Here is a 26,160-nt window from a genome sequence, read left to right on the forward strand (position 1 = left end):
CAAACACACTGTACTTTGCATTTTAAAGGCCATTACATTTTGATGTCACTATTCTTACAATGTACAAAAAAGATTGTAATTATAAATAAGAACGAATGCTTTCCAAATCTGTTACAAATTAGCGAGCCATGTCACAAAATATTTGCTTTTATTTAGTACTCTATGAGTTGGTGATAAGAATTGCCATCATTGGTGTATAATGTTTTCACTGAATTTAATGAAGCAGAAATAATGCATTTGTGATGGTGTGTATTGAAAAAAATAGTGGGTAAGAATTCTGATACATGTTGGAATAAGTTAATGTGGTAACCTCAGCAAAACGTCTATATTATGTAAGCATTATGTTGGCAAATTGTTCTTACACTGTGATCCTGTAAAAGTTGCACACCAATGCATGACTAAATTAATTTAAATGCAATTAAATATAACTCTTAACTGCCATTTTGACCACTTGGTCTCTCCTCTCAGGCAAGTAGTCCTGTACAGACACAAGATGTCTGTAAATGCCCTTTAAATTATTTATATTCAATTGCATAGTTTTCATCAAAAGAAAATATTGTTACTGGAATCACAGGTGGTGACATTTTCACTGCTCTTTTGTAATGTACAAACCTTGTTAATTGTACAGGCACTGTAAGTGGTATTGTATTTACAGCACATTAAACTGTCTAAAATGGTTTTATGTCAATCATATATGTTAGTAAACATGTATTTTTTCTCCAGTAATGTAAAACACTGTCTGTGCTGTCTGGCGTTACATCAGTACCATCTACCTGCGTTTATTGTATCATTTATTTAAAAACTGAAAATTTTTTTTTGACCAGGTCCTACGTAGCATCGAAAGTGAAACCATTTGGTACATTGAACCATTCTGTAATTTTAAGGAAACAAAACAATTTACAAAACACTAATAAACGTTTGTTTGTGATTATAATACAATATATATATATATATATATATATATATATATATATATATATATATATATATATAGTATATAATATATATATTATATATATTGCAGAGTCTCAAAGAAGAGGATACCTGACGGCACATGTTTCGGAAAGCCTTCTGTCGCACACAGCATGTGTTTGTTTTTGTCCATCCCGAGACAATACTAAATTGGGGAGAAAAGAACAACAAAAAAATAATTGGCAACTACTAAAATTTAAAAAAAAAATAAAAAATAAAAATAACAGTAGCTGAATAAAAGCCTCTAAAATGTTCAATGGTCGAAATAAGTAGGTGTTGGCCACTTACAAATGTGTGTTGTATTTGCTATATGTCTTTTATAGAGTAAAATGACTTTATATGTTTCTTTGGGGTAATTATGTAAGATTTTATTTTGTCCATCTTTTAAGTCTACTTCAAGTTTAAATCAGTGGTTCTCAAACTTCAGGGCACTGATTCACAAGATAGGTAGACGGGAAAGGCATGAGTGCTTTCCGAGCTGCAGATAATAGCTCTGGGTATTCTTATCATACAGAAATCCAAAAGTTAGCAAGAGGTTGCTGTGAAAATTTGAGCTTCATTGTCCCGTCACAAGAAAGGTCCATCAGTGCTTCTGCTGTTACTTCAGCAATAAAGTGGTTTCTAATCCACCCCTCTGCTTTCCGATCCTTTTCAGGGAAGTACTCCCGAAACTTAGCTGAAGGCTTTCCAGGTGGATGATGGTAATGGATTGTAAGTCACTCTTTGAGAAGGCGCCCTCATTCAAAAAGTTATAAATAAAATGCTTCCAGACTCCCAAGATTTACGCGGTCCTACCACAAGGCTTCTTGATCCAGGTTTTGATTTTGTCAATGAGAGTAAGGACAGATGTACCTCGTCCTTAGAGTTAAGGATAGTCAAGCAATCGAAAGTATCTGCAAGGTAAGCTAGCAAACCAAGCCATTATGCATCTGAAAGCTTTTCAGCCAGCAGAGAATTGTTGTCAGGCAGAAATATTCCTCTCTGAGCTCAAATAAATCATTGAGCACCTTGTGTCTCGACAGCCAGCAAACTTCTATGTGGTGAAGTAGCTGATGGTCATCTGATGTGATCATCTCATCACACAAAACGCCAAATGCAGAGAAGCTCCCGCCAATCTACAAACTAATTTGTGGAGCACAGGTTTCATCGAATATTTACACCCCACAGCCACCCCACAACTGCACCATTTAATCAGCCCAAAACCAAGTACACTCTCCCATCTCGTAACCCCCCCCCCCCTCCCCCACCACCAGGGAACACGTGCACACCAAGTCTCCCCCTTGTGCACCCTTCCTGCGTTGGCAAGGGGGCAATTCCAATGCAGAACATCACCCATTATAACTAAGGGAAACCAGATTTGCAGGGCTGTCAGCCCGTGTCTTGTCATGCATCCAGCAACGTACTGCTAGTCCTTATATCGCCATTTTGCCACTGAGTCTTGCAAACAGCTCGTGCAGCAATGTTCTGTAGTGGGGAACGTTACAATACAGTACTCCCTTCACAGCAAATATAGTTGAGTTTAACACTACAGAAATATTATAAAATGGGTATTTTAAATACTCTATCCTGATTGGTCAAAATAGGTCACATGGGGGTGTTGATATTACAGCATATCACCATGGGTCGGCACTTTTTTTCAAAAACGGGCAAATCACTGGCAGATATCCATACACTAGAATTTAAAAACAAAAACGGCAGACATATTGGAATTTATCGCAATAAACATGACCGACGAGATTTATGTAAATGTTGAACTTTTGGGAAACCGAAGTGTACATGAGATATTGAATGAATCTGAATCGGACACCAATGATTAATTAAAGTAGTGAAAAAAAGCAAAAGTATTCAAATAAATTCAAAACTCGCCATTCTGATCGCTCTGTTCCTTCTCCCTGAACTACGGCGTTTCCCTATCCCATTTTGAAAATAAATAGTTTAAAAATATCTCTTAAACTTTCAGCTTTTCACAAAAGATTTGGGTCCCTCTTAAAAGAGACTTTGAGGTTAAAAGATATTTTGTTAACGTTGCTCCTGCTGCCGTTCTTTGATCTGCCTGCCTGCTGCCATTAGACCCACCCCCGGCGCAGCTGTGTGATCTGATGCTGATCATTTATAAATTCATCTCGACAGTTCCTGCCACACCTTTTAAATGTGTTCAGGTACGATGGTATCGTGTCTTCTGCTGTACCCTGCATTGTTTTAAATTGTTTCTTAACACTGGCCCAGTAGTTCTCCACTTTACCAAGCTGTAAATTGCAAAGTCAGTTTGATAAGTGACTGGGTATTCCATGCAAATAACGTCTTTCTCGCCACTGTGAAGCTGTAGCACAAATCTGGTATGGATACCGCCTGTTACTAACCCGGATAACAAAGGATTATTTAAAAAAAAAAAAAAAAAACGCACTCTCACCTGATAATATTGCAGGTCTTGTGAGGAAGGGTCTGCGTGATTTAAAGGCAGTCTTATTTGTGCTGCGTGATTTAAAGGCAGGTTCATTTGTGATGTGTCATGAATAAAATGGGCAGTAATATTTTACTTTAAAATGTAATGAATAAACCAAGAATTACAAGAAGTGTAGTGAATCAAAACTGCACTTTCAATGGCAATGTTCAATTCAACATCTGAAATTATTTTTTAATGAATGCATTTTTTTTTTTTATGTTTTAAGGGATTGTAAGGAAGAGGTGGAAGGATATTTAATAAAAATGACTTTTTTGTTAATTAAAACATGTTTTTAAGTTTTTGGGTTTTCTTTTGTAATGTTGGTTGATCCATTTTATAAGTGCAATAAGGCATTTCAGGGTGTGGGATATACTGTAATATCCACACGCCCCGGGCAGTTAAAGCCACTTGGTTTCGCCTCGTGACTTATAACACACCCGAGGCGTGTGGATATTAGAGTATATCCCACACCCTGTCGTGCCTTATTGCTTACTGGCTGACATGTAAGACCGGTACAAAAGTGCTGATTGGCTGATGTGCAAGAGTGGAACAAAGCCTTGGCTGGTTGCTAGGTAACCAGTTCAGAACGTTCAGAAGGCAGGAAGAGAAAATGAGGACTCGTTTGGAGTAAAAAGTGCCAATAATAATTTGGGGTTGTGACCCCCTGGTTTAAAATGTTTTGGCAGATACGTATAGTTCCAGTAAACCCATTACTTTTTAAACTAGTATTTTTGTTTGTTTGTTTTGTTTTTCAGGTGAAAAGTGTATTGCAACAAGAAGGGTTTAGCAGAAAGAAACGAGGTTACAGGGATGTCAATGAAATTGACGTTAAGATGCATGACCCATTGTTTACCAAGCAATGGTACCTTGTAAGTGATCTTAAATTGATTATTTACTAATGTCAACCTTGTCCAATATACAGAAGTATTGACAGATACACCTTATTCATGTTAAATAGTGAGAGATCCTCCTGAAGAAAATTTTGAATGAAGAGAATGGCAGTGATATAGATCGTGTACATGAACACGTTTACAATTATTTCAATTCATAATTATTTTCTATAGCATGCTGTCAATATAGTATTACATCATTACTTCCATTTAAAGGGCTGCCCAGCAAATACAATTCACCAGCCCTTCAAATATTATCCACAGGCAGCTAGGACTTGCATGTGTTTATTAAGCTTGTCATTTTAAGCGATCTCAAGCTGCTGTTAAGTCATTTACATTCTTGACTTGACTGCCTTCCAAATTCTGTCATTTGTAATAAACAAGCTCAGTCTCTTCTTATCATAAAACGCTTCTGTATTGTTTGGCAAATGTAGGTAAATACCGGTCAAGCAGATGGGACTCCAGGACTTGATCTGAATGTAGCAGAAGCTTGGGAATTGGGCTTTACTGGAAAAGGTGTGACCATAGCAATCATGGATGATGGTAAGTAAGAGTTACTCAATACAGCTAACCTTTAAAAACTATTATAAAATACAGAATATTATTCCATGGCTTTATAAATACAATACCTTATAAAGTGCTTTGTGAAATTATCTGTCTGGCCGCTCTGACCTTGAGCTTTTATTGTACAGTACCCTGTACTATATTTCTTATACTTTAAACTAAACAGTATAGCTAATGTGAAGTCATTTCCATCTGAAACAACCATCTGATACAAATGACAGTATCTGATACAAAAACAAAAATCACTTGGATGTAATGTATCACATCAGTATGTCTGCTATGCCTATATATGTACATCTAAATCCAGATTTAAAGGTTTAGTTAAAGACCAATCAGTGTGTATTTCTTTTTATGATGCCTTATTGTCCCCTTTTGAATTGCTTCTTAAAACAATGTAAAGAACTAACCATTTTCATAATACTATATAAATATGCAAGGTAATGTCTGGTGATTGTTACTTTATTTGATCGGTATATGACCAGCTAAGATATGCCCCAGCATTTTTTGAGCATTTTACAGCACTGGGAATCCCCCTAGATTTCATCAAACAGATCAAATCTTTTTGTAAAAAAAACCTGCTGTAGCATATCCCGGCAAGGTTGCTCAAATCAACTCCTTAGCTTATAAAATGAATATTAAATTGCCATAAATCATTAAGTAAAGTTTCAAATCAATAATATTCAGATAATGGGGGCTATTTTCAAAATAGATCTGCTGGAGGATAGTTATAGGCCATTATTTCTGCGTTTTTTTTCTGCATCGGTTTTTCTCACTGATTTTTGTATTTTCTGAAGCTGCAGAAATCACAACAGGAATCTAGCAGCTAGTTTGGTTCATTAGTTATTCTGACACTTCCTTTTTGGCAAAGCATATAGTGATGTAAGAATCTGGGTCTATTTTCCAAAGACCAAAATTTAAACTTCCACCAGTAAGCGTTCCGCCTGCTCTAGAATGTCAATACAATTATCCAGTGACAGCACTTCAGATTGAAGTAGTGGCGCTGGCAATATTTATGTAGTGGGGGTGCTGAAAGCCATTGAACAAAACTCTAACCCCTGTATATGATGAAAGCCATGCATTTGGTTGCTATTATGGTAAACATGTTAATAAAACGAAGCCAGAATCAAAACCTGTTTATCTATTTAAGTAAAAAATCAGTCCTTGCCACAATGTTTAAAGCATGCTTACCATAAAACATTTAGAGTAAACAAATCGAAAAGTACCATACACTGGTATGATCCACTTAAATAGTGCAATTTAGAAATGTTTACTTGTAAAAAACAGGCTGAACAGTTGTATATTATTTACAGTAGTCAATGACAAGGACAATCAGAAGCTCTAAGGGTTGACTTGTGCTCAGGTGTCATGCTTCTTGTGAATTTTTTCATGAGGGACATCTAGCGTGTCCTGAATGTCACTGTGTACCAGTGTCAGAAGCTTGTATACAGTAGAAAGGTTATTAAAAAGTCACAAAAAAGAATATCACATTTTCTTGTAAATTTTCAGCAGCACCACCTGCTATAATCAGCTCGTCACAAAAGTAGCTAAAAGAAAATTGAATTAAATAGACTGTTTCTCATACGAGGGGCCATTTCAGACAAATATGTGTCAATGCAGAAAGATAGAGGAATTAAAAAAAAAAATGTAATATGCATGTTTTGTTTTTTCCAGCCTATAAAGTTACAGATTCACATCCCCAGGAGAACGTATAGCACCTATAAATAAATATTTGGGGTGCTCTGTCACCCACAGAGTCAGAGTGAAATTAACATATTTGTATACAGTATTCTACAAAAAAAAAAAATATATATATATATATATATATATATATATATAAGTTTTTGGTGCATTAAATAAATAACCATTACTTGAACATGATGTAATTTTAAGAGGAATGAGTAAAAGCAGCTGCTTTACAATCAAAACTTTACAATCTTTTAATTTTAAATATGTCACAGTAAACAATCTACATATTTTATATGTAGAAAAATATTGCTTCCCGATGTATTGTACCCTTAAATTTCGATTTGATCAAAATACTATAACTTTATCATTTTTAAATGCATATACACATTTGTATTGGTAAATGTCAGTAAATTCCCAGTACAGTCAGTGCTGTCTAAATGGGATACTAAACGGGAGACGGTTCTTCCCAATGCTATTCATGTTGTTTATTGGGACATCACTTTGTTTAATTTAGAGTAAGACAGGTCGCGTAGCACCGTGCAGTGATTATTCTGTGACTTGTGTAAATTCAATAAACCACGTTGAACTCTTGAAGGAGGTGGAGTCTCCTGTGGTTTCTCAGGCTGCTGTTGCAAAGAAAGTTGGCGTGTCAACATCACAGGTGCGATTAAAATCATTCCTAAATAAAATTAAATAATGTATTTAACATGTAATCATAATGTGATATGATTTCATTTTTTTATCTTTTCATTAAGAATCAAAAAAGTGTGACTAAGGTCATCTCAACTGCCTCTCGTTTAATTGGGAGGGCCATTTATTCAAGATATTTTTCCATCTCCTGAGTCATCCTGATAAAGTGACACCGACCTGTATATTATATATGTTTTACATTTACATTTACTACAAACACCTTTACCGTCCTTCAGTGGCACTCCAGGTTAATATAGTTTCTTTTAAGTCCTTTAAACAATCTTCCAAGTTTATTTAATTATTTGGGGTATTTTAGTTAAATGTTCTTGAAGCTGGTTCTGGTCTTCTCTCCTTTCCAAAAGATTGCTCATTTATCAATGTACACACGTGTTAGTATCTCATTGCTTCAAAAATAAAATTAGGACACCAGCCATCTGGAGAATTCTAGGGAGTTACCCAAGTTAAACAGAAGGCTTCATGTCTTACTACACCACAATGGAGACCACGGTCAGCCTGGCCTCTAAATCAACTTCTTTGTTTGACTATAAAGGTGTTTGAGCAACTAAAAATATGTTTAAGCCTTTAAGTACTCTTCTGGTCCTTCAACAATTATTCCTTTCTTGCAGGAATCGACTACTTACATCCTGATCTTGCCTCCAATTATGTAAGTACAGCCTTTATGCTAAATCTCTGGGACTGCATTATCTGTGTTCTGTTGGTTTGTTTTTGTAACAGTAATGGGTGCTAGCATATTGGCATATCATTCAACACTGGGTTGACTTTGACAGCCACTGTGCACAGCTGACAAGGTTCCCTACATTTTCTCGGTGAAAGATTAAATAAATCTATGCAGCATCCAAAGCAATAACCGTCACTGTTGCCAGGTGTCACTTATTATTCATACTAGTAGAGGGTACTGATTTAAAGAAAAGGTGTATTACTTCATAAAAAATATTTTAAAACAAATTTTATATTTTTATATTATACTTGGGAATGAGAAACCCATGAATATGTGTGCTGTTAAGCTCACCAGGGGAATGGGATATGCTCTTGTTTTGAGCATAGATCGAGAGACAGCTGCTATTACTTAAAAATTCTATCAGGAGTGTATCCAGCAACAGAGCTGGCTTTACCCTTTTCACACTGATAAAGCTGTTCCAGAACAGAGCTTTCTTTAGCCTACAGTATATAGTACTAACAACAGACAAACAATTTTCTCAATACTGGTGCTGTATTTGAGAATGAGTATTCACATACTATTACTTGACTGCATTCTCATGTTTTTTTTTTCCCCCTTGTTAATCAATGAAGCAATCCCCAGCAATTCCTAATCAAACTGGGCACCGTCTTGCATTTGAAGGGTTCTATAGTAGTACACCCCCCTTTGTGCGCAGCACACCTCCCCCTTAGTCCCAAAGTCTCGGATTTTAGGCCTGGGCCAGGAACAGGGGCAGTAATGGGCCATGGGTGGCTGCCACGGTGGGAGGTCCTCCTCCCACTCCAATAGCTGTAGCGGCCAAGCTGACTGCACACAGGCAGGTTTCTCCGGCCAAGGCAATCCAGGCAGCAGAGCGGCTGCTTATAGCCAGCTGCTCCCTCTTCCGGGGCTTCAGCCACAGTATATCCGGCAGCAAAAGTGCTGCTGGAGAAGGTGGTCTCCTGACATCCTCCCCCCTCTTCACAACCAGCAGCTCCATAGCTGACATTGGAAAGGCTATCAGCTTGCTGACTGGCAGCAGAGCCCTTATTGGCTTCCGGGATGGCTCCTCCAGCCCCAGCACATCCCCAGAGGTCAGCAGAGCAGCCGGCAACCCAAGGCGACGGCAGCAGCGGACCCTCGGGTGGCGACGGCAGCAGCAGAACCTCGGGAGGCGAACACGCGAGGGGAGGCCCTGGCCATAGAGGTGGCAGCGGGAGCTCCACTTCAGCCTCGTAGTCTTTAACTGGTGGTTCCACAGGCGAAGCAGAGTAGCAGCCAACCCCAGGCGATGCAGTGCAGCAGATAACCCCAGGCGATGCGGAGCAGCAGGCAACCCCAGGCGATGCGGAGCAACAGGCAACCCCTGGCGATGCGGAGCAACAGGCAACCCCTGGCGAAGCGAGGCAGGCATCCTTGGGTGAAGCGAGGCAAGCTGTTTAAACTGTTTAAACTGTAAAGCAAAACATGCACGTGCTTCAGAATATTGACTTACCTGTATCGATACCATGTCGGTTTACCTGTCCACACTTAAACTGTTCCTATCTTAAACTGTTCTTAACTGTTCATATCGAAACAGTCCTGGTAAGAAACCTGCTCTTGAGTTTCGTACCGATACAGTTGTATCGGTATGACACCGATAAGAACTCCAGTGTGGACAGGTGTTTCGGTACTGTTTCGGTACGGTTCCACAACGACACCGGTATTAAAATGCTAGTGTGATCAGAGGCATCAGAGCTCTGTCTGTTGTGGGTAGTGGAAAAAAAACACTACACATCTACCTTAAAAGAAACAGCAGTTCATATGTTCTGTACCTATCTAATTATATTATGTAGCTGATCAGTCACCCACTCAGATGAAGGGCGTTCGGGCTCTTCAAGCTCAGGCTGTGGAGGTGAAACCAGCAGGCATTCTCCCTCTGCTGGTGGAGGTGGGAACAACTCCCTCTCGGGCTTTGGATGCTTGCGTTCCCCCTGTCTGGGCACTGGACGCTCGTGGTCCCCCCATCTGGGCGCTAGTTCGATTCTCCCCCAAAGCCGGGGCACCCGCCGTGAGGTTCTTTAAAAAGGCTTCCAAGCCATCATCCCGACCTCCACCTGCTGTTGCTGTGGTTGCTGTTGCTGCTGCATCTTCTTGTGACCCTTCCCATTTTTTTCCCTCCAAAAACAAAACAAAAAAACACTTTAAAAAAAAAACCAACAAAAAAAAAAAAAAAAGACTCTGCTTTCCTGGTCTGGCTCCTGGAGGCGTTTAACCCACGCAGGACACCATATGTCACAGGAATGGCTTGATTGGCACGTGTGGTGACGTCACAGACCAGGAAGAAGTGCAACAACAAAAATGGGTGCTGAAACTGAGCGCATTTGCGCTCAGTGTTTTATTTAATTTAAAACAATCAAAACAGACAGTTGAATAAAAAAACACAGAAAAGAAAGGGCGCGTTGGCCAAACAAAAACAGACACTAATATGGTTTTTCTGTAACGAGTATCTTTTTTCTCTGTAGCATTCGCTCAGTCTCTCCTCTCTCTGCCCATTGCAGCCAAAGCCGCAGGTTTTTATAGTGGTGACCGAGGGCTTAACTAGCTATTAATTATCTTGTTAAACCCTCTGCCCCATTCTGCACAGCTTTACTATTGATGCATGACTGGTAGCTAATTATATTATATAGATGATCAGTCACACATTCCCACGAAGTAGTAAATAACTTAAACAATAACAAATAATAGCAGCGACTTTTCGTCTGCCATATACACATTAATAAATAATAACAACACCCATATACATATATACATAGGGGGTGGGCATTTTGCCACTATAACTTACACCTTGAGGGGAGTCAATGGTGTTGTAAGTTTTGTGACTGCATTATACAAATGTCCTTGGAGCAATACTTCTAGGGTCTATTCAGGCTGCTAATTTGCAGAGCAGGATTCAGAAATTAACTATGCCTCATTTTGTAACTATACCTACCTGGAAAAAGCTGTACAATTACATTACGTTTTGGTTCCTGGTTAGTTCCTAGTTGCACAAACATAACTTCCTCTAAATTGCAGTCTAAATTGTCCCTCTAGGAGCTATTGAGATTGATCATCCATATGGCAGCGCAGTATATGAGGATCGTGTACTTTGACAAAAATATAAATCCTAAATAGCCCTTAATTATTTTTAATTGTACAGTGATTGGCAGCACAACATCAAGTAATTATTAAATTAATAAATCTATGTGAGGACAACCTAATTTTTGCTTTAGTGAATTGCCAGGAAGCCTTGGCGATAGTTGCTTTACTGATACTATGAAATTCACTAACAAGTGGGTCTACATGCATGAATTATCTTGGGTAAGAAATTCTACCTTGCTCAGTATTGCGCAGAGACAACCCCTACGGTAGAATATATCAAACAGGCCAGATATTAATGAGTGAAGAAACGTAGATCAAGAACATATATCATAACAGATAACAATATTGTCCATGGACAGCTTCCACATCAGTTTCATAACAGCACTGAGGTAAAGGAGTGGATGGCACAGAAAAATGTTATTATTATAGCAATAAGATCTATAGTAACACTAGCTAGCTAGCACTGTACTGTACTTACTGTTGCAAGTTATAGCAGGAATTGACTGTTACCCTAGTAGAACGACTACTAATTTAACAGCGTTGAATAGTTAAGGTAAAACACAAGTGCATTTCAGTCCATATGAAACTGCAACTGACTAGTGCTACCCCTAGAATTAAGTGAATGACAATGCAGTTAAAGTATCAAATCATGTTGATTGAGTATTATGTAGGTGGTGTGACTAGGTTACATTTGACTTACAGCGTGATGTAATGTCAAGCAGGTTTCAAGTGGGGAGTAATGTTGTGGCTATAAAGATAAACATGTTTACAGACAATGCTTGCTTTCTTGTACAGCTTTTACTGTGGCACAATTTAGAAAGACACTAAGGGCCCTATGCATAAAAGTACTTGCCAACTGCCGTAATAAAATGGATTTCGTTTAAAACTAACAAAAGCCGTCCATATTGCTATTGATAAAAGGGATTATTTATTGTGTACAATTGAGCATGACTGTAGGACACTGCAGCTTTAAACAAGATATGAGATACAGTAATCTTCTGAATTAGTTTGTTAAATCTATTATTATGTTCCAGATGTTTATACAGTTCTGTATTCAGTCCTGATCCATATGTATTATTTTAATCAGTTTACTCTTGCTGTGCTCTAATTTAAATTTCATCAGTTGTTTTTTATTTGCTATTGTCGCCACCTATTATGGTCTTAGCCAAGTAACTTTAACAACCGAATAAAACAAAAAAAATGTAAACCCTTTCCAAAGAAACACAAATAGCAATCTGGTAATCAAAAACTAATTTGTGTATCAGTGAAGACTGATCACATATGAATAATTTATGTAGCAGAGCATAACAAATTAATGTGCTATTTTTAACAACCATTGTAGACAATTTGATTACTTTTATAAACATGAAACTTAACCCAAGGTCTCTGGATAACAACATTGCTCCTCTGTTTCCTCAGTCTATTGATTCGTCCAGCAAAAAAAAAAAAGACTTTGCCAAATATAACTTTTTTTCCTTTTTCACATTGGTAACTACAACAGTGTTGGACTTGTAGCATATTTAAGATATTTAACATGGGATTATAGTTAGTCAATACAAAAAACAAAAAAACAAGTAAGGAATTAACACAAAATTTTTTCTGTAAACATATTTGACATAAACCGAACTTTAAACCAAATGTATGTGTTATACAAAGGGGAATGGATTTACTGAGACAGAATGATTCTTGGTGATAAATCTCTCTCCTGACCTGTGAGGATGTGGTATAAAGGGAACAGAGTACCCCGGACTGGATGGCCTGACACCAGGGTTAGATGGAAGTCGGCCATCTAGAAAGGGGACACAGCTCCGGTACATTAAATCATCTTTCCAGAGGGAAAGCGATGTGGCAACCGTGGATTGGAGGAGAAATGGCTTCACTCAATAACCAAGGGGGCGTGACTGAAGGTACAAATAGGGGGCATGGCTAAGTGATCTCTTCCTTTGTTTATGGTTAAGAGAACACTAAAGGACGAGCGAAATATAACTCTGAGTGTTTTTTTTTGTTTTGTCGGGTCTAATTGTACTGTGTGTTATTATTATACGGCTAACACAATCTGGAGCTGTCGCTAAAGGCCAGCACAAACCCAGGCAACACTGCACCTTTGTTAACGGATTAAAAATCTATTTCACCACGCGCACTTCAGCACTCACTCCGGACTTGTGACCTTGTCTGTGTTTTGTGTGTGTGTTTAACTGTGTCTATTATTTCGGGACTGCAACCTGTTTATTGAACTGTACAATACACATTGTTGTGTATTGCCAGCCCTCCATTTCTTTACTGTTATCATCAGACTTTGGATTATAAATAAACCAGTACTTTGTTGTTTGTCATTGCCTTGAGCACTACATTACCTCTACACCTGCGCAAACCACTTTGCCACACTACAGACAGATTTTTTTTGTTTCTGTAGTTATATATGAAATTGGATCTGAGATCTCAGAAGGCCATTAGCTCCACTCCAAGCTCTGACATCTATTTGCAGCTTCCACACATTGCAATTCATATTCATGGGGAGGGTGCTACAGCTAAGGTTTTTCCAATGAAGATACATTCTACATCATTCACAGCAAGAGACAAGGGGCAAAAAAGCTGTGACAGGACAAAGGGAAAAAAACTCTTTGTGTTGTGTAGTGAATACTACATTGCACAATTAGCTGCTATTGAAGCTACAGTACCAATTAAACAGATATAGTGGATTAATGGTACACAAATAAACATGCTTTTACTGTATTACTTGTATTGCACAGTTGAAAAAAAAAATACATAGAAAAAATATACTCTAAACAATACTTGGGCTGTGATTCAGAAATGACAATGTGGTTTATGCCATTCACTAAATTTATGTTATCGGTTTGGTCTAAATTAACTTGGGCTACAGATATGTTTTTTAAAATCAAGGAAAGTCAAGATCTATGGGCCTAAACATCTAGTTAGACTATACAGCTATTAATAGCACCCAGTCTTTAAATATATAACAATATCCTCATCCCTAATAAATGCCTGGCAGTTTCTTAAAATGTAAGGCTTGTCATTGCTGTACGTAATTGCTTTGAAAAATAAACCATAAACCATGTCATATTTATCAACATGTGAAAATGTGGCAGGCTGTTAGTTTGTAAAGGAGGCTGCCTTAGCTAATTTTCTAAAATCCTGCACATTTATTTTTCAGCAGGTAGCACACAGCTAATAACAGCATGCTCATTGCCTGATCCAAGGCAGTAACTTAGCTACTAATCAATTACATTTGATTGCTATACTGTAGGCCTGTAACACATGCTAGGACCAGTTGCATTTGAGCAGAATAGGGCTGTACAGTGTATTAAGATAGATAGAGTTATTTTTGCTGTGTGTCTCTAGTTGTCTCCCGGCAGCTTGAAGTATATTCTCAGACTCCACAGATTTAATAAAATCAAAAAAGTAGATGCAGTGGAGGGAAACTGTTTACTATTTTGACAACTTTTACACCTGAAACTCATGTAACATATTTATGTTATTACTAAGGAAACTGTGTTTGCCTTCAGGACATCTGTTCTTAGCTTTTTATTTTCTAAAAGGGAGTTGTTATGTAATGGATTGTGACGTGCCCTTGTTACAAAAATGTCACATCACTGTTTTTATGTTTACACTACCTTTCTGTTGTTATATTTGATATTATATGTTACATGTTATAACCTCTTTCTTATTGCAGAATGCAGAAGCCAGCTATGACTTTAGCAGCAATGACCCATATCCCTACCCTCGGTACACAGATGACTGGTTTAACAGGTAATTTTGAGTTGGTCAGCAGGCACTTCTTTATTGTTTGCAGACCATTCGGGGGACATGCTGAAAAAACTGTGCACTAGCTGTGCTAATAATACATATGAATCAGTAGTTGTGGCCACTGCTGCTTAATGGAGAACACTGTGTGTGCCTTCAGAGTCTCTGTATTGATTTTTCCTTCACATAATTCCATTAAGTAACATCTTGGAGCACTCCTCTCAGCTGCATTAAAGAACAGGGTGTATCCATTATCTATATGAAGTATCCTTTCTTGGGCAGCAGTAAAAATAAAAAAATAAAACACATTTAACTTGTTGGTTAAATAGCATGCTTCTCTGCATCTGTGTTTTATATTTTAACCTTAGCAGAGCTGGTTGCTAGACAAAAAAAAAAAAAAAAAGATTGATCATTCTCATTTGTGTTGTTGTTGTATGGAACACCTAAAGGGAATTAAAAAAGAAGGTTAGTATATTGTGTGTACGACTTAGGATCTTGTGCTGATGACTTATTATCTTGTGAGCATGACTTATTAGCTTGTGAGCACGAGTTAGTGCTTAATCCTTGTAAGGGATTGTGGTAACAGAGCATACAGGTATGGCTAGCCAATTGATTGAGTTTTACTTTGATCTCAGGCTAAAGTATTTGCTTTCCCACCTGTCATAAGTGGAAGTCATGACCCATCACTCCTAATTTTTCAACTGGTACATGACTGTGCTGATACAAACCGTGCTTTTGTAAGTGGTGCTTACAAGATAATGTATGTAGTGCGCACGAGATACAAACCATTATTCATTTTTTTTTTAACTCACACCATGTCCCTTTAGGGGTTCTGTAGTTTTGTGTGCGTGCTAGTGATAATTTAACTTCGAGAGATGCATCAAGGTTCATGGTAGACTGGGAAGGTAGACTGGGAGGTTACACACAACAAAAAGGCAAACAATAGAATGTTAGCAGAAATTGGGAGGAGGCAATCACACTAGCAACCAGCAGCAGGGTCAGTTAAAATATTTGTGGAGTTTACCACATGCGACTGACGCCGCCAGCAGATGGCAGTGGCTCCAGGATCTGATCTTCTGATTTTTTATGAATACCAGCCTTTCCAAAACAATTAGAGTTACTCAAAAATGTGGTCAGCTGGCAAAACTCCAAACAATACATTAGCTGGAAGTTTTGATGCAGATGCACCTTACAGTGGCTTGAAGGTTGAAATTAAAATGCTTTTCTTAGTGGTTTCAAAGCCCAGGATGCTTTTTCAGCACAATTCAGGCCTTGCCGCCTTAGCCTAATGCATTCATGTCAAGTATTCAAATCGTGACTTGGCTGTAAAGAGAAGATAAATACAGTAGAAAATAAAAGCAGTGATAAACACTTGAGCTGCAACAAGAATGCCATAATTACAGCATACAGGACAGTAACACAGAAGATAACATACAATATGATTTTATTATTAGAACACTCGTTTGTGATACAGATAGGCATGGGTTTGAATCGTGGAGCTTAACCCTAGCACGGTGAGTGTACTGGGAGAGACGGCTTATTTGATCAACCTATACCTCACTGGGATAAGCCAGGTTTCTTAAAGCACAGCATTTTACAGCACGTGTGAATGCAACCAGAATTGCATCAACTACCTGTATGTGGTTATCCATGGATTACCCCTTAAAATAAGAATGGGTCCCTGGTGCTTTAAAATCCGGGTTTAGATTGATCAGATCAACCCCTTAGACTAGAGACAGTGTTAAACAGTTAAAGGGGTATCATTTAGATTTTCCTAATATTTCATTGCTTACCTATTTAATATACTATTTTGTGTGTCTAGCATAATTATATGCTGTTGTTTCTGCTTAGATCTTGACTATTTCCTTCCAGCAAAATGTGCTTCTGAAAAGACAGAAGGGTGTTTATGTAGTGCATTGAAGTCTGTTGAAGCATTGTTTATGCAAGCCTGGGTAACATTAACATACTTCCCAACCGCACCTATTAAATCAGCTTTAAGTGGTCTATTCCGAAACCATTTTTTAGTAAGGAGGTTATTAAGAATAGTTACTGTGCATGATAAATAATCATATGATATGACAACAACAGAGAATCAAATAGAACACAAATAATACAACATGAAACATGTAAGAAATTCAACATGAGGGAAATGTAGATGATATAAAGTATCCCTATAATTAAGTGTTTATTGCGGCAGCTGTTATTAAGTGGCTAAAAGGATATTGTATAAAATAATAGTGTCTAAATATTTTGGTTTTATGGCAAATGTAATGGTTTGTGAATAAAGAATTGAAAGACAAAGTAAAAAACAAAATAAAACATCTACAATATAATACCGCACTCACCAGCAATACTCTGTGAGTTTCACGATAAATCATTTTTACTGACTGGTCTGTCACACTTCTATATGAGCTGAATCAATAGCAATAAGAATATATACTGAACCAATGGCACATGTACAATGAGTTCTGAAAATCTATCTCAGTGAAGGCCATCAATCCTATACCGCTATGTAAAGTGAACTTTTTTTTTTAATGATTGATTGTTGTTGTGCACTTGTATCTCTGCTTTCATTATTGGCTGATACTATCATTGATAATAATATTAATATTAACTAGGCAATAATTCTAAATAATCATTGACAAAAGTGTATTTTGCCGATAGATGCATGTTTTATCAGTTCTCTGAGGGACATTCACAGTAACAGAAAGGATATTTCTGTACCTACTAGGAAAAGATAGCTTTAGAAGCAATCATTTCTAATCTAATTTAGAACAGCTGATCCAAAAAACAGTCTATTCCCAGTGTTTGATTTTGTGAATACCAGTGGGTGGTTTTTAGCCTAAGATAATGGTTGTTTGCATGCAAAATATAACAATTATATTGTATTTCTGTTTCTTTGATGAGAGTTTCACTGAATGGGTTACTGAACTCAAAGGTCAGTGTCAGTATACTGTACCTTAAAGTTAACATGAAAATTGCAGCCTTTTCTGACGATTAGTTTATTTTTCATTTCTTGGGCTGCTATTTTTGGCAGAGTTAATTAGTTAATTGGGGATTTTACATTTTTGGATTGTATAATATGTTGAGAGAACCGGCAGAAGTTAACCTTGCTATTATATGTAGAACTACTGTAAAATATACTATTTAATACAACTTCCAATAAAAATATAATTTTTAGATTTTAAGATTTTATATGGATGCATAAAGCTGTATCCTTTTCCTCTAATATTCTCCTATTGATTGTTTATAGCCACGGAACTAGATGTGCTGGTGAAGTCTCTGCAGCAGCCAATAACAACATATGTGGTGTAGGGGTGGCGTACAGCTCAAAAGTTGCAGGTACACCATTCTTTAACACTTTTTAGGACATGTAATTTGAATGTTTGTAACCATGTTTTTTTTTTGCATGTTCAATATGATAAAGGGGTTTTGCTAAGTGAGACGTTTTACAATGGCATAAAAAGTTTTTTTTTTATTTTATTTTTTTGAAGCATAAAGGTCAATTTCACCCATTCTCTACCTGAATTGAAAAATAAAGATCGGGGGGAAAAAAATATCAATTATTTCTTAAATAAAAGTCGATATTAATCGTCGATTTGGCCAAAAAAAAAAAAATCTAAATCAAATAGTAGTAAGCCTAACTACAGCCTTCAAATATACAGGTATTCATTTAACACTGATATATTGAAATGGTGTGGGCTTCAGAGTTTAATTTGTGTGGTCAGCCTTAGACTGGCTAAGGAACAAAGCAAGAGGAATGTGTTTTCATTGTGTGTACAGACTGGGTAAATGCTGTTAGAATCAAAAATGAACCAGCACTCAATTGGACCTTGGACAGATTGTTTATTAAAGTAATTGGAGGGAAGGATGTGCACTGAGCCATTTCACGTCAGCAGGGTTGAGTCCCTGTAAAAAATGATCTTTAAACAACCAACATCAAGACATAATTGTAAAGAGATGTATTTTGTGACTACTGTTGTAATTTTAAATATACATGTCTTCTATACTCGTTACTTGAATTTGACTGCAGAACATTTGTGGCTGTTTTCCACAGTTATGATGTAAATGCTTTTCGTTCACATAGAGTCAGAAAAAAACAACATATGAATCCAAATTAATATGTATTTATACTAAAGTAATACAAAAATGACTACAAAAGATTTAGAAGTGAGTAGGTTTTCGAGATTTACGATTATACTGTAAATACAGTATAATCGTAAATCTTGAAAAACTACAAACAAAAAACACAGAAAGAACCCCAGAACCAGATATTTATTTTGTGTTCATGGTACAGTTCACTGCTATTTTGGTGCACTGGATGTGAAAGGTGATTCTCTCTGTGCTGTGATTTGATTTTAAAAGTTCTTAGGATCTCTGAATACATCAAAATTCCACAAATTGCAAAATACCAGTAAAATCACTTTTCAGAAGGAATAAAATAAGTAAAAGCACAAAAAAATACTCTAACTCATTAGGTACATGGGGAAAAAAATATGTGTTTGGTCAAGATCACAAAATAATTGATCTTGTGATCTCTACATAACACATTTGAATTTTTTTTTTTATTTCCTCTGTCCTCAGTAAGCCGGGTTTTGGTCACTTACTTAAATCATGGACAGTTCTAAAAGTAGATTAAGAGAATAAATACACACTGAAAAAAACATAAGCCATAGTTCTAACTTGTTCTACAAGAAGGAAAATTGTCCAGATATCTAAAGTTTTACATTCTAACCCAAATGGGGTGACCTGTTATCAGCAAACAAAAATACAAGTTCATGTTTTTTTTCAATTTTTTTCTAAACTTGTTTCTTAAATACAACCTGTGATGATTCATTCTTGCAGGTATTCGAATGTTGGACCAGCCTTTTATGACGGATATAATAGAAGCTTCGTCAATAAGTCATCTGCCTCAAATTATCGACATCTACAGTGCCAGTTGGGGGCCAACTGATGATGGCAAAACTGTGGACGGACCACGGGAGTTGACCTTACAAGCGATGGCAGATGGTGTGAATAAGGTGTGTTGTACTCTCGTGAAATCAAATGGGTTTACCTACTGTAAAGTTACTTACAGTTTTTCTTGTCTGTTGTTTCAGTTTCACCTTTTGTAAAAAAAAAAAAAGAAAGAAAAACTAACAGGGAATATATATATGAAAGCTGTTCAGTTCTGGGAAGCATGCTCAATAGATAAAGAAGCAGCATTTTTTTTTCCTGGGAAGCAAATTGCAAAGAGAACAGTACTTCATTGGAGTATCATGGGGAGATAATGCTACCATTCTGGTTCTGTGGATGAAGAGTCCATTTGCAGTATAATGCCAGATATCGCTGAAGCAGCTTCCTTATACAAATGAAATACTAGCCATTTGAGTGACAAATGTTCTGGTAATGAAGGTGCCTAATATGCTTGATTTTTACAATTTTAATCTAGCTTAAAGGTGAGTTCCCTGCCTGAGCCACCACTTTGCTAAATTGAGTTATTTAAGTATGCCTCTTGTATATTCTTGTTGGAAATTAAATTTCTCTTTTAAAAAGATCAACTCAAACCACCTTTCTGTACTGTATATCCTCAGTTTGAAAGGCTGCTCATTAGTTTGCAATTTAAGTCTTGCTGCACCTTAAATAGGTTCTAATGAATATTTATAAAAGACGTACTTCCCGCTGGTGGGAATTATTATAGAGGGTGTTCTTGTTATTTTATTATACAACAAGATTCTCTGATTTCAGAATCATTAACTGAAAACATGCCCAAGTGAAAAAAGAAACCCTTAGGAATTGAAGGAAAAAAGAAACTGAATATGTAAATGTTTTCAGCTACACCTTGGCAATCTTAGAGTTCTGTCTGTTGTGGGTAGTGAAAAGAAAAAACACTACAGCATCTACCTTACAAAAAAAAAAAAAAAAAAAAGCACCAGTCAGTTCATATGTTCTGTAGATCTAGATCAAAACTAGTTTGAAGCATAACTAATTGGTCAAGTCCGGATATATGAGATAAGCCTATATACCTTTATTCCTTTATATGACAAACAAACAAATATACTGTTTGTTTGCTTTATGATCCACACATCACTCTTATTTTTAGAGTTTTAGAGCAGTGGTTCTCAATCTGTGGTCCGTGGACCACTGGTGGTCCACCAGCTCCCTTCAGGTGGTCAGAAAGGTTACATAATTACAAAAATAATGTAGCATCATAGTTTATAGAACCCATTGCAAACCCAAAATCTGAGACCTTGAAACTTAGCTACAGATGCAGGAAGACAATGCATAACAAGTAAAAAAAAAAATGTCTAAACTCTCCGTCATATATAGTTTTGGAATGTCTAAAATGTATTCGTTATTAGGGAGTTTTTGTGTATTGTGCTTACGCGCTGCTTGTAAAGTAAGTAATGTTGTGTTGCATTAACATATGGCTGAATTTGGGTTGGATGGATGAAGTGAAGCAGTAGATTTGTTGTAAACATTAAACTGGAGGATTTCAACGTTTCCTTTTATTGTAATTAAATAAAATGAATGAAGCCTCCATGTTGGTCTCAATCACTCTGTAAACAGGGCTGACATAACCCGCAATATTAGCCTTGTTAGTGACCAAGTATTTAAAAATGCTTTGCCACAAACACTCAGGCTATCATTGTGGTTTATATCAGCACTGTTTATGGAGCGAATGAGACCAGCACGAAGGCTAACATAACAAAACTGGGTACTCTTACTCAGTGAAGCATTTAGTTATCGTAGCAGACCGTTAGATTTTCAAGACAAACTGTTTTTAAGTCGATTACCATTTCTTTATGTTTAATCAAATCAATAAAAACACTGGCTGCCCAAGCATTTTAGTTTGCTTTGATTTCATTAAGTTGTTGACTTGTTAAATCTTTGTTTCTCTTGCTTTTTTTTTTCCAACAGAGGTTTGGCTTCTTGTAATTCTATGCACTTGTACACTGTCATGCTACCGCAAAGCTAAAATGTGATGAAATCAATGTCACTCATTTTTAAAAACAATGTGTGTATGTATTGCAAGTTTTATATGTTGTGTATTGATAGTTTATTAATTGACTGTGCTTCGGCAAAAAATAATTCTGCCGTGCATTTGTACTATTTTGCATGGTAAAAAATCTTCAACAGCCAATCAGCAGGCAACAACCCAAAAAGATTACAGCTGGTCAGTCGTGCTGGTACCTCATGGATGTATTGTAACTTCACAGATTATTAATTCACATAAATCAATTTCTGCTGTACTTATCAATTTAAAAATGAAACAGCCAATTTGTTCCCCCTCTCAGTAAGTTTGTGTTGATGAAAAGTAAACTAGAACCGTTCTTTAAAACTCCAATTTTAAAACAACTTTGCTCACAGAAACAGGCCCACCCATCGCATTGAAACAAATAAAGGTGAGTCTACGGTTATTCATAGTATTATAGTGATTTTTTAAAATGTTTTTTTTTTTTTTTTCATACCTGTTATTTGCTTTATTAATGTTGTTATTGCCCCCTGCCAAGTAAATAAACAACAACAACAACAATAATAATAAATAATAATAATAATAATAATAATGATAATAATAATACACTGTCCTGCTGCTCTACACGTCTGTGCTTTTTGGTTTCTACAGAGTTTAGGCTTCCCTAAATTAAAGCTGATATTTTAATAAGCAATACTGACTAAGGTGAGCTGCCTTATTTACTTCAAAGATATTTATGTACTGTGATCATTGAAATTACTGGAAAATATTGAAAGAAACTAAACTGATTCTTTTAGCTCATCTAATTTTACCAAGATTGACAATTGCAAAACAATCTATTGAGCATAATTCCACTGCTAGAATTTTATAGGGAAACCTGTTTTGCTGTTTCTTACCAAGTTTTTCTGTAAGGTATTGTCATGAAATTGTATTTGGTTTTTCATAAATGCAAGGTACTGGTAAGGGTCCTTCATATTTGAACTGTTCATATCAACATGATTAAAGATATAAATGAAGATTAATAACAGCTACAAAGTGCCTAAGAATATCTGTGTTTGGGCAAAATGCCAAAAATAAGCCCCTTCAAAATGACCCACTATTTCATGAAATAAAGGTTTGTGAATAGTGCCCTTCCATTGTGAATGTCTTTAATGACATAATGTACATTCAATCACTGCCTTAGACACTACTTAATTGCATGCAAAACATTGAGAATTACAGCAACAGTGCTAAATAGAAATTATTTTTTTTCACTTCCTAAAGTCAAGGTTGAATTGTTCTGCACAAATAAAGTAAACGGAAAGGTCAGCACAGCAAGGTAAAGCATAGAGTGCAAGTTTGTTATTCTTTCCACAGGCCCTGTGAAATCTAGTGATTAACGACCAATCTAGCTAAACAAGGTTAGCAATCAAACAAAGGTGCACTGGAAGCTTGATATAAATATCACAGTAAACAATTCTCACCTTTCCTGGGGCACCTTGACTGATGGGCAATATATTTGCACCAAAGGGTATAATTTAACTTGACAGATTCATTATCCCTCACAGGGCAGAGGCGGTAAAGGAAGCATCTATGTCTGGGCTTCTGGAGATGGAGGCAGTTATGATGATTGCAACTGTGACGGCTATGCATCTAGCATGTGGACTATCTCTATAAATTCAGCAATCAATGATGGCCGCACAGCCCTTTACGATGAAAGCTGTTCTTCCACCCTGGCTTCTACATTTAGCAATGGAAGAAAGAGGAACCCTGAAGCTGGTGTGGTGGGTGGAGATATTATTGTGTCTGTTTTTTCTTTACAAAAAGCAGCAGATGTTCTTTTGTTTCAAGCAATTCTCAAATTGACAATGACTGCTTATGCTTCAGCTGCTCACTGATGATATAATGTACAATAATGGCAAACGCTATTGTTAATGTACTGTCAAATACTAACAGCAGAACTATGTCTTTGCATCGGTAATATGATCTATATATAACTTATTTCAGTACAGTACCACTAAAATGCAATAATATTTCAATGGAAACTTTTTCCGGTTTGTGGTGGAACAGAGTACAAAGCAAAATATACCAATGGGTCATGCCAGCGAGCCTGCATCTTTTGTAAAGTGCTAAAGATCTGGGACTAAAGAACCCAAAGTGGTGGGTTTGCATCAAGCCTGTGCATTGGGCAGCCCTGTTTATCCCTTTCTCATAAGATCCCACTCAGTTGGTTAGTTCACAACTTACACCTAGAGGTCACAAGTAAAATGACTTTAGTGACCTTATTCTATCCCCAATGGGCATTAATGCACATCCCAAAACCAACCACATATTTTGGTAGTTTTTTCTTGAGAGAGGCCCAGGACTAAAAAGCAGGCCTAGATTGATGTGTGTTTGCAGAGCTGTGAGCAGCTGTTCCCATTTTGACCTTTAAATTGTGTCATTTTTGTTGGAATGCTTACAGCCCAAATCCATCTGCCTTAATTCCTAGGGTTAAAACATTTTCACAGCCCATGGTCAGAAACTTTAACCCCCTGAATAACACATGCATTCTGCAAAACAATGATGAATGTGATAACTCTGTGCAATGTTCTACTGAACAGCTAATCGTGCTTCAGTAATTGTGGGACGCTATAATTACTATAATCTTTGTCACAAAGACGGCTGTAGTGGGTGACGTCAGACCAGAAATGAATACACAGCACTGCGAGTAAAATAATGAATGAATACGCTGCTGCGCAGTTTATTATTACCAGAAAATAAAACAGCTGTACAAAAACACTGACACCAAAACAGGAAACGGCACTTGCGGCCAAAATAAATAGACAAACAAAACGAGTAGACACTAACAAAACACGGTGGACGAACGCTACACAAAACAAGTACGGTGCTGGTCCTTCCAGCACTCATAGCAATTGATATAGTTTACGTTTCTCCTTTCTCTCTCTCTCCTGTGCTCCTCTCCCGAACACACAATCTCGAGTGAGTGAAAGCATGCTGCTTTTATGCAACTGTACCGAGACTCGATTGCTATTCAATCATTCAATTGGAGTCGCGGTACAACTGCACATGAATTAATAAAGTGCAATTCCCCATGCTCACATATTATTACTTTTTACTTGCACGTGAAGTGCTGTGCAATCCTCGTGCCTAAATACACATATACATTTTAAACACTCGTGTTACACAGACCCGTTTATATCCCGTGTACCAATGACTATACACCAACATTAACATACAACATACAACACAAAATATACGCTGGGGCGGGATTACAGATGCCTAGGCAAAACTAAATCATGATGACAATGTTGAAATATTACCCAAGGCACTACCATTTTGATAACAGATTATGTCCACTAATGGCTCTTAATGGTGTTTGCATTGACATGTTTGGACCATTAAGGCTTCAGAACTGTTATTGAAAATCAAATCCTCTCCCTTGACCCGCTGCACTAAGGAGCAGAAGATAATTTGATTAACACCAACAAAAAAAGTATCTGAAACAGCTGTTCTTGCATCTTTCATATTGTTAAGTAAATAGTCCAGTGAATGCCACGTTAGTATTTTTTTTACATGGTTCCTTGGATACGGTAAATCATTCTTTTTTTAAAAAAAGCATTTATACACGTGTTTTTTGTAGCAGCTAATTTTAACATGTCTTTTGTTAGAAATGGATTATGCTTTCAGAATGTTCTGTACAACATTGAGAATTTAAAAAAGTGGTCTTTTAAAATGTCCTTGATTTAAACTTTTGCTGTGTTCACTTCTAATGTGCTGTTTTGATTTATAATAGCCTTAGAGAGGAAAACAACAGAATTGATCAAGCTTCCAGTTTCTTGCACCTAACTTATATACTGTAGGTAGATGTGGCTGTGATGCTGGCAAATTGCTAGCAGTGTCTGTAACTTTTTAAAATTAGGGATAATGGTAATAGTGACATTTTACTGCAATTGATTTCTTGAAGTAAACATTAAATATATTGAAAATTTAATCAGCAAAGTCTGTTCTCCAAAATATAGTAACATATTGCACACTGAACATGGGCAGCGCTTAACAGACATTAATATGAACTATAATATCAATCGATGTTTACTTCATATTCATTTATTATCTATATTTAATTGTAAAATATTTGTGTAAAATATCACTGATGTGTATATATATATATATATATATATATATATATATATATATATATATATATATATATATATATAATGTATTTATTTATTGCATTTATATAGTGTTTTTTATACAAACGTATTGCAAAGCACTGTACAGTACATAGCAGAAAAAAATAACAAACCACATTACATTTGTATAGCATGTCACACATACAACTACCACAATCAAACCATTTAAATAACAGTATACACATAATAATACAAAAGCAGCAATT

At 36.6% G+C, this 26,160-nt stretch overlaps 1 protein-coding gene across 1 annotated transcript in view; it reads left to right on the top strand.

The window, feature by feature from the left end:
• The window catches only part of LOC121317233 (neuroendocrine convertase 2-like), a 63,340-nt gene that overhangs the window by 23,111 nt on the left and 14,069 nt on the right, over positions 1-26,160 (top strand). The window contains exons 3-9 of the mRNA XM_041252942.1: positions 4,171-4,284; positions 4,740-4,848; positions 7,872-7,909; positions 14,754-14,830; positions 18,078-18,166; positions 19,670-19,845; positions 23,327-23,542. Of these exons, the coding sequence (XP_041108876.1) occupies positions 4,171-4,284; positions 4,740-4,848; positions 7,872-7,909; positions 14,754-14,830; positions 18,078-18,166; positions 19,670-19,845; positions 23,327-23,542 (819 nt within the window). The remainder of the gene's footprint in view (positions 1-4,170; positions 4,285-4,739; positions 4,849-7,871; positions 7,910-14,753; positions 14,831-18,077; positions 18,167-19,669; positions 19,846-23,326; positions 23,543-26,160) is intronic.

The sequence above is a fragment of the Polyodon spathula genome, chromosome 6 (genome assembly GCF_017654505.1).
Source record: "Polyodon spathula isolate WHYD16114869_AA chromosome 6, ASM1765450v1, whole genome shotgun sequence".
Lineage (NCBI taxonomy): Eukaryota > Metazoa > Chordata > Actinopteri > Acipenseriformes > Polyodontidae > Polyodon > Polyodon spathula.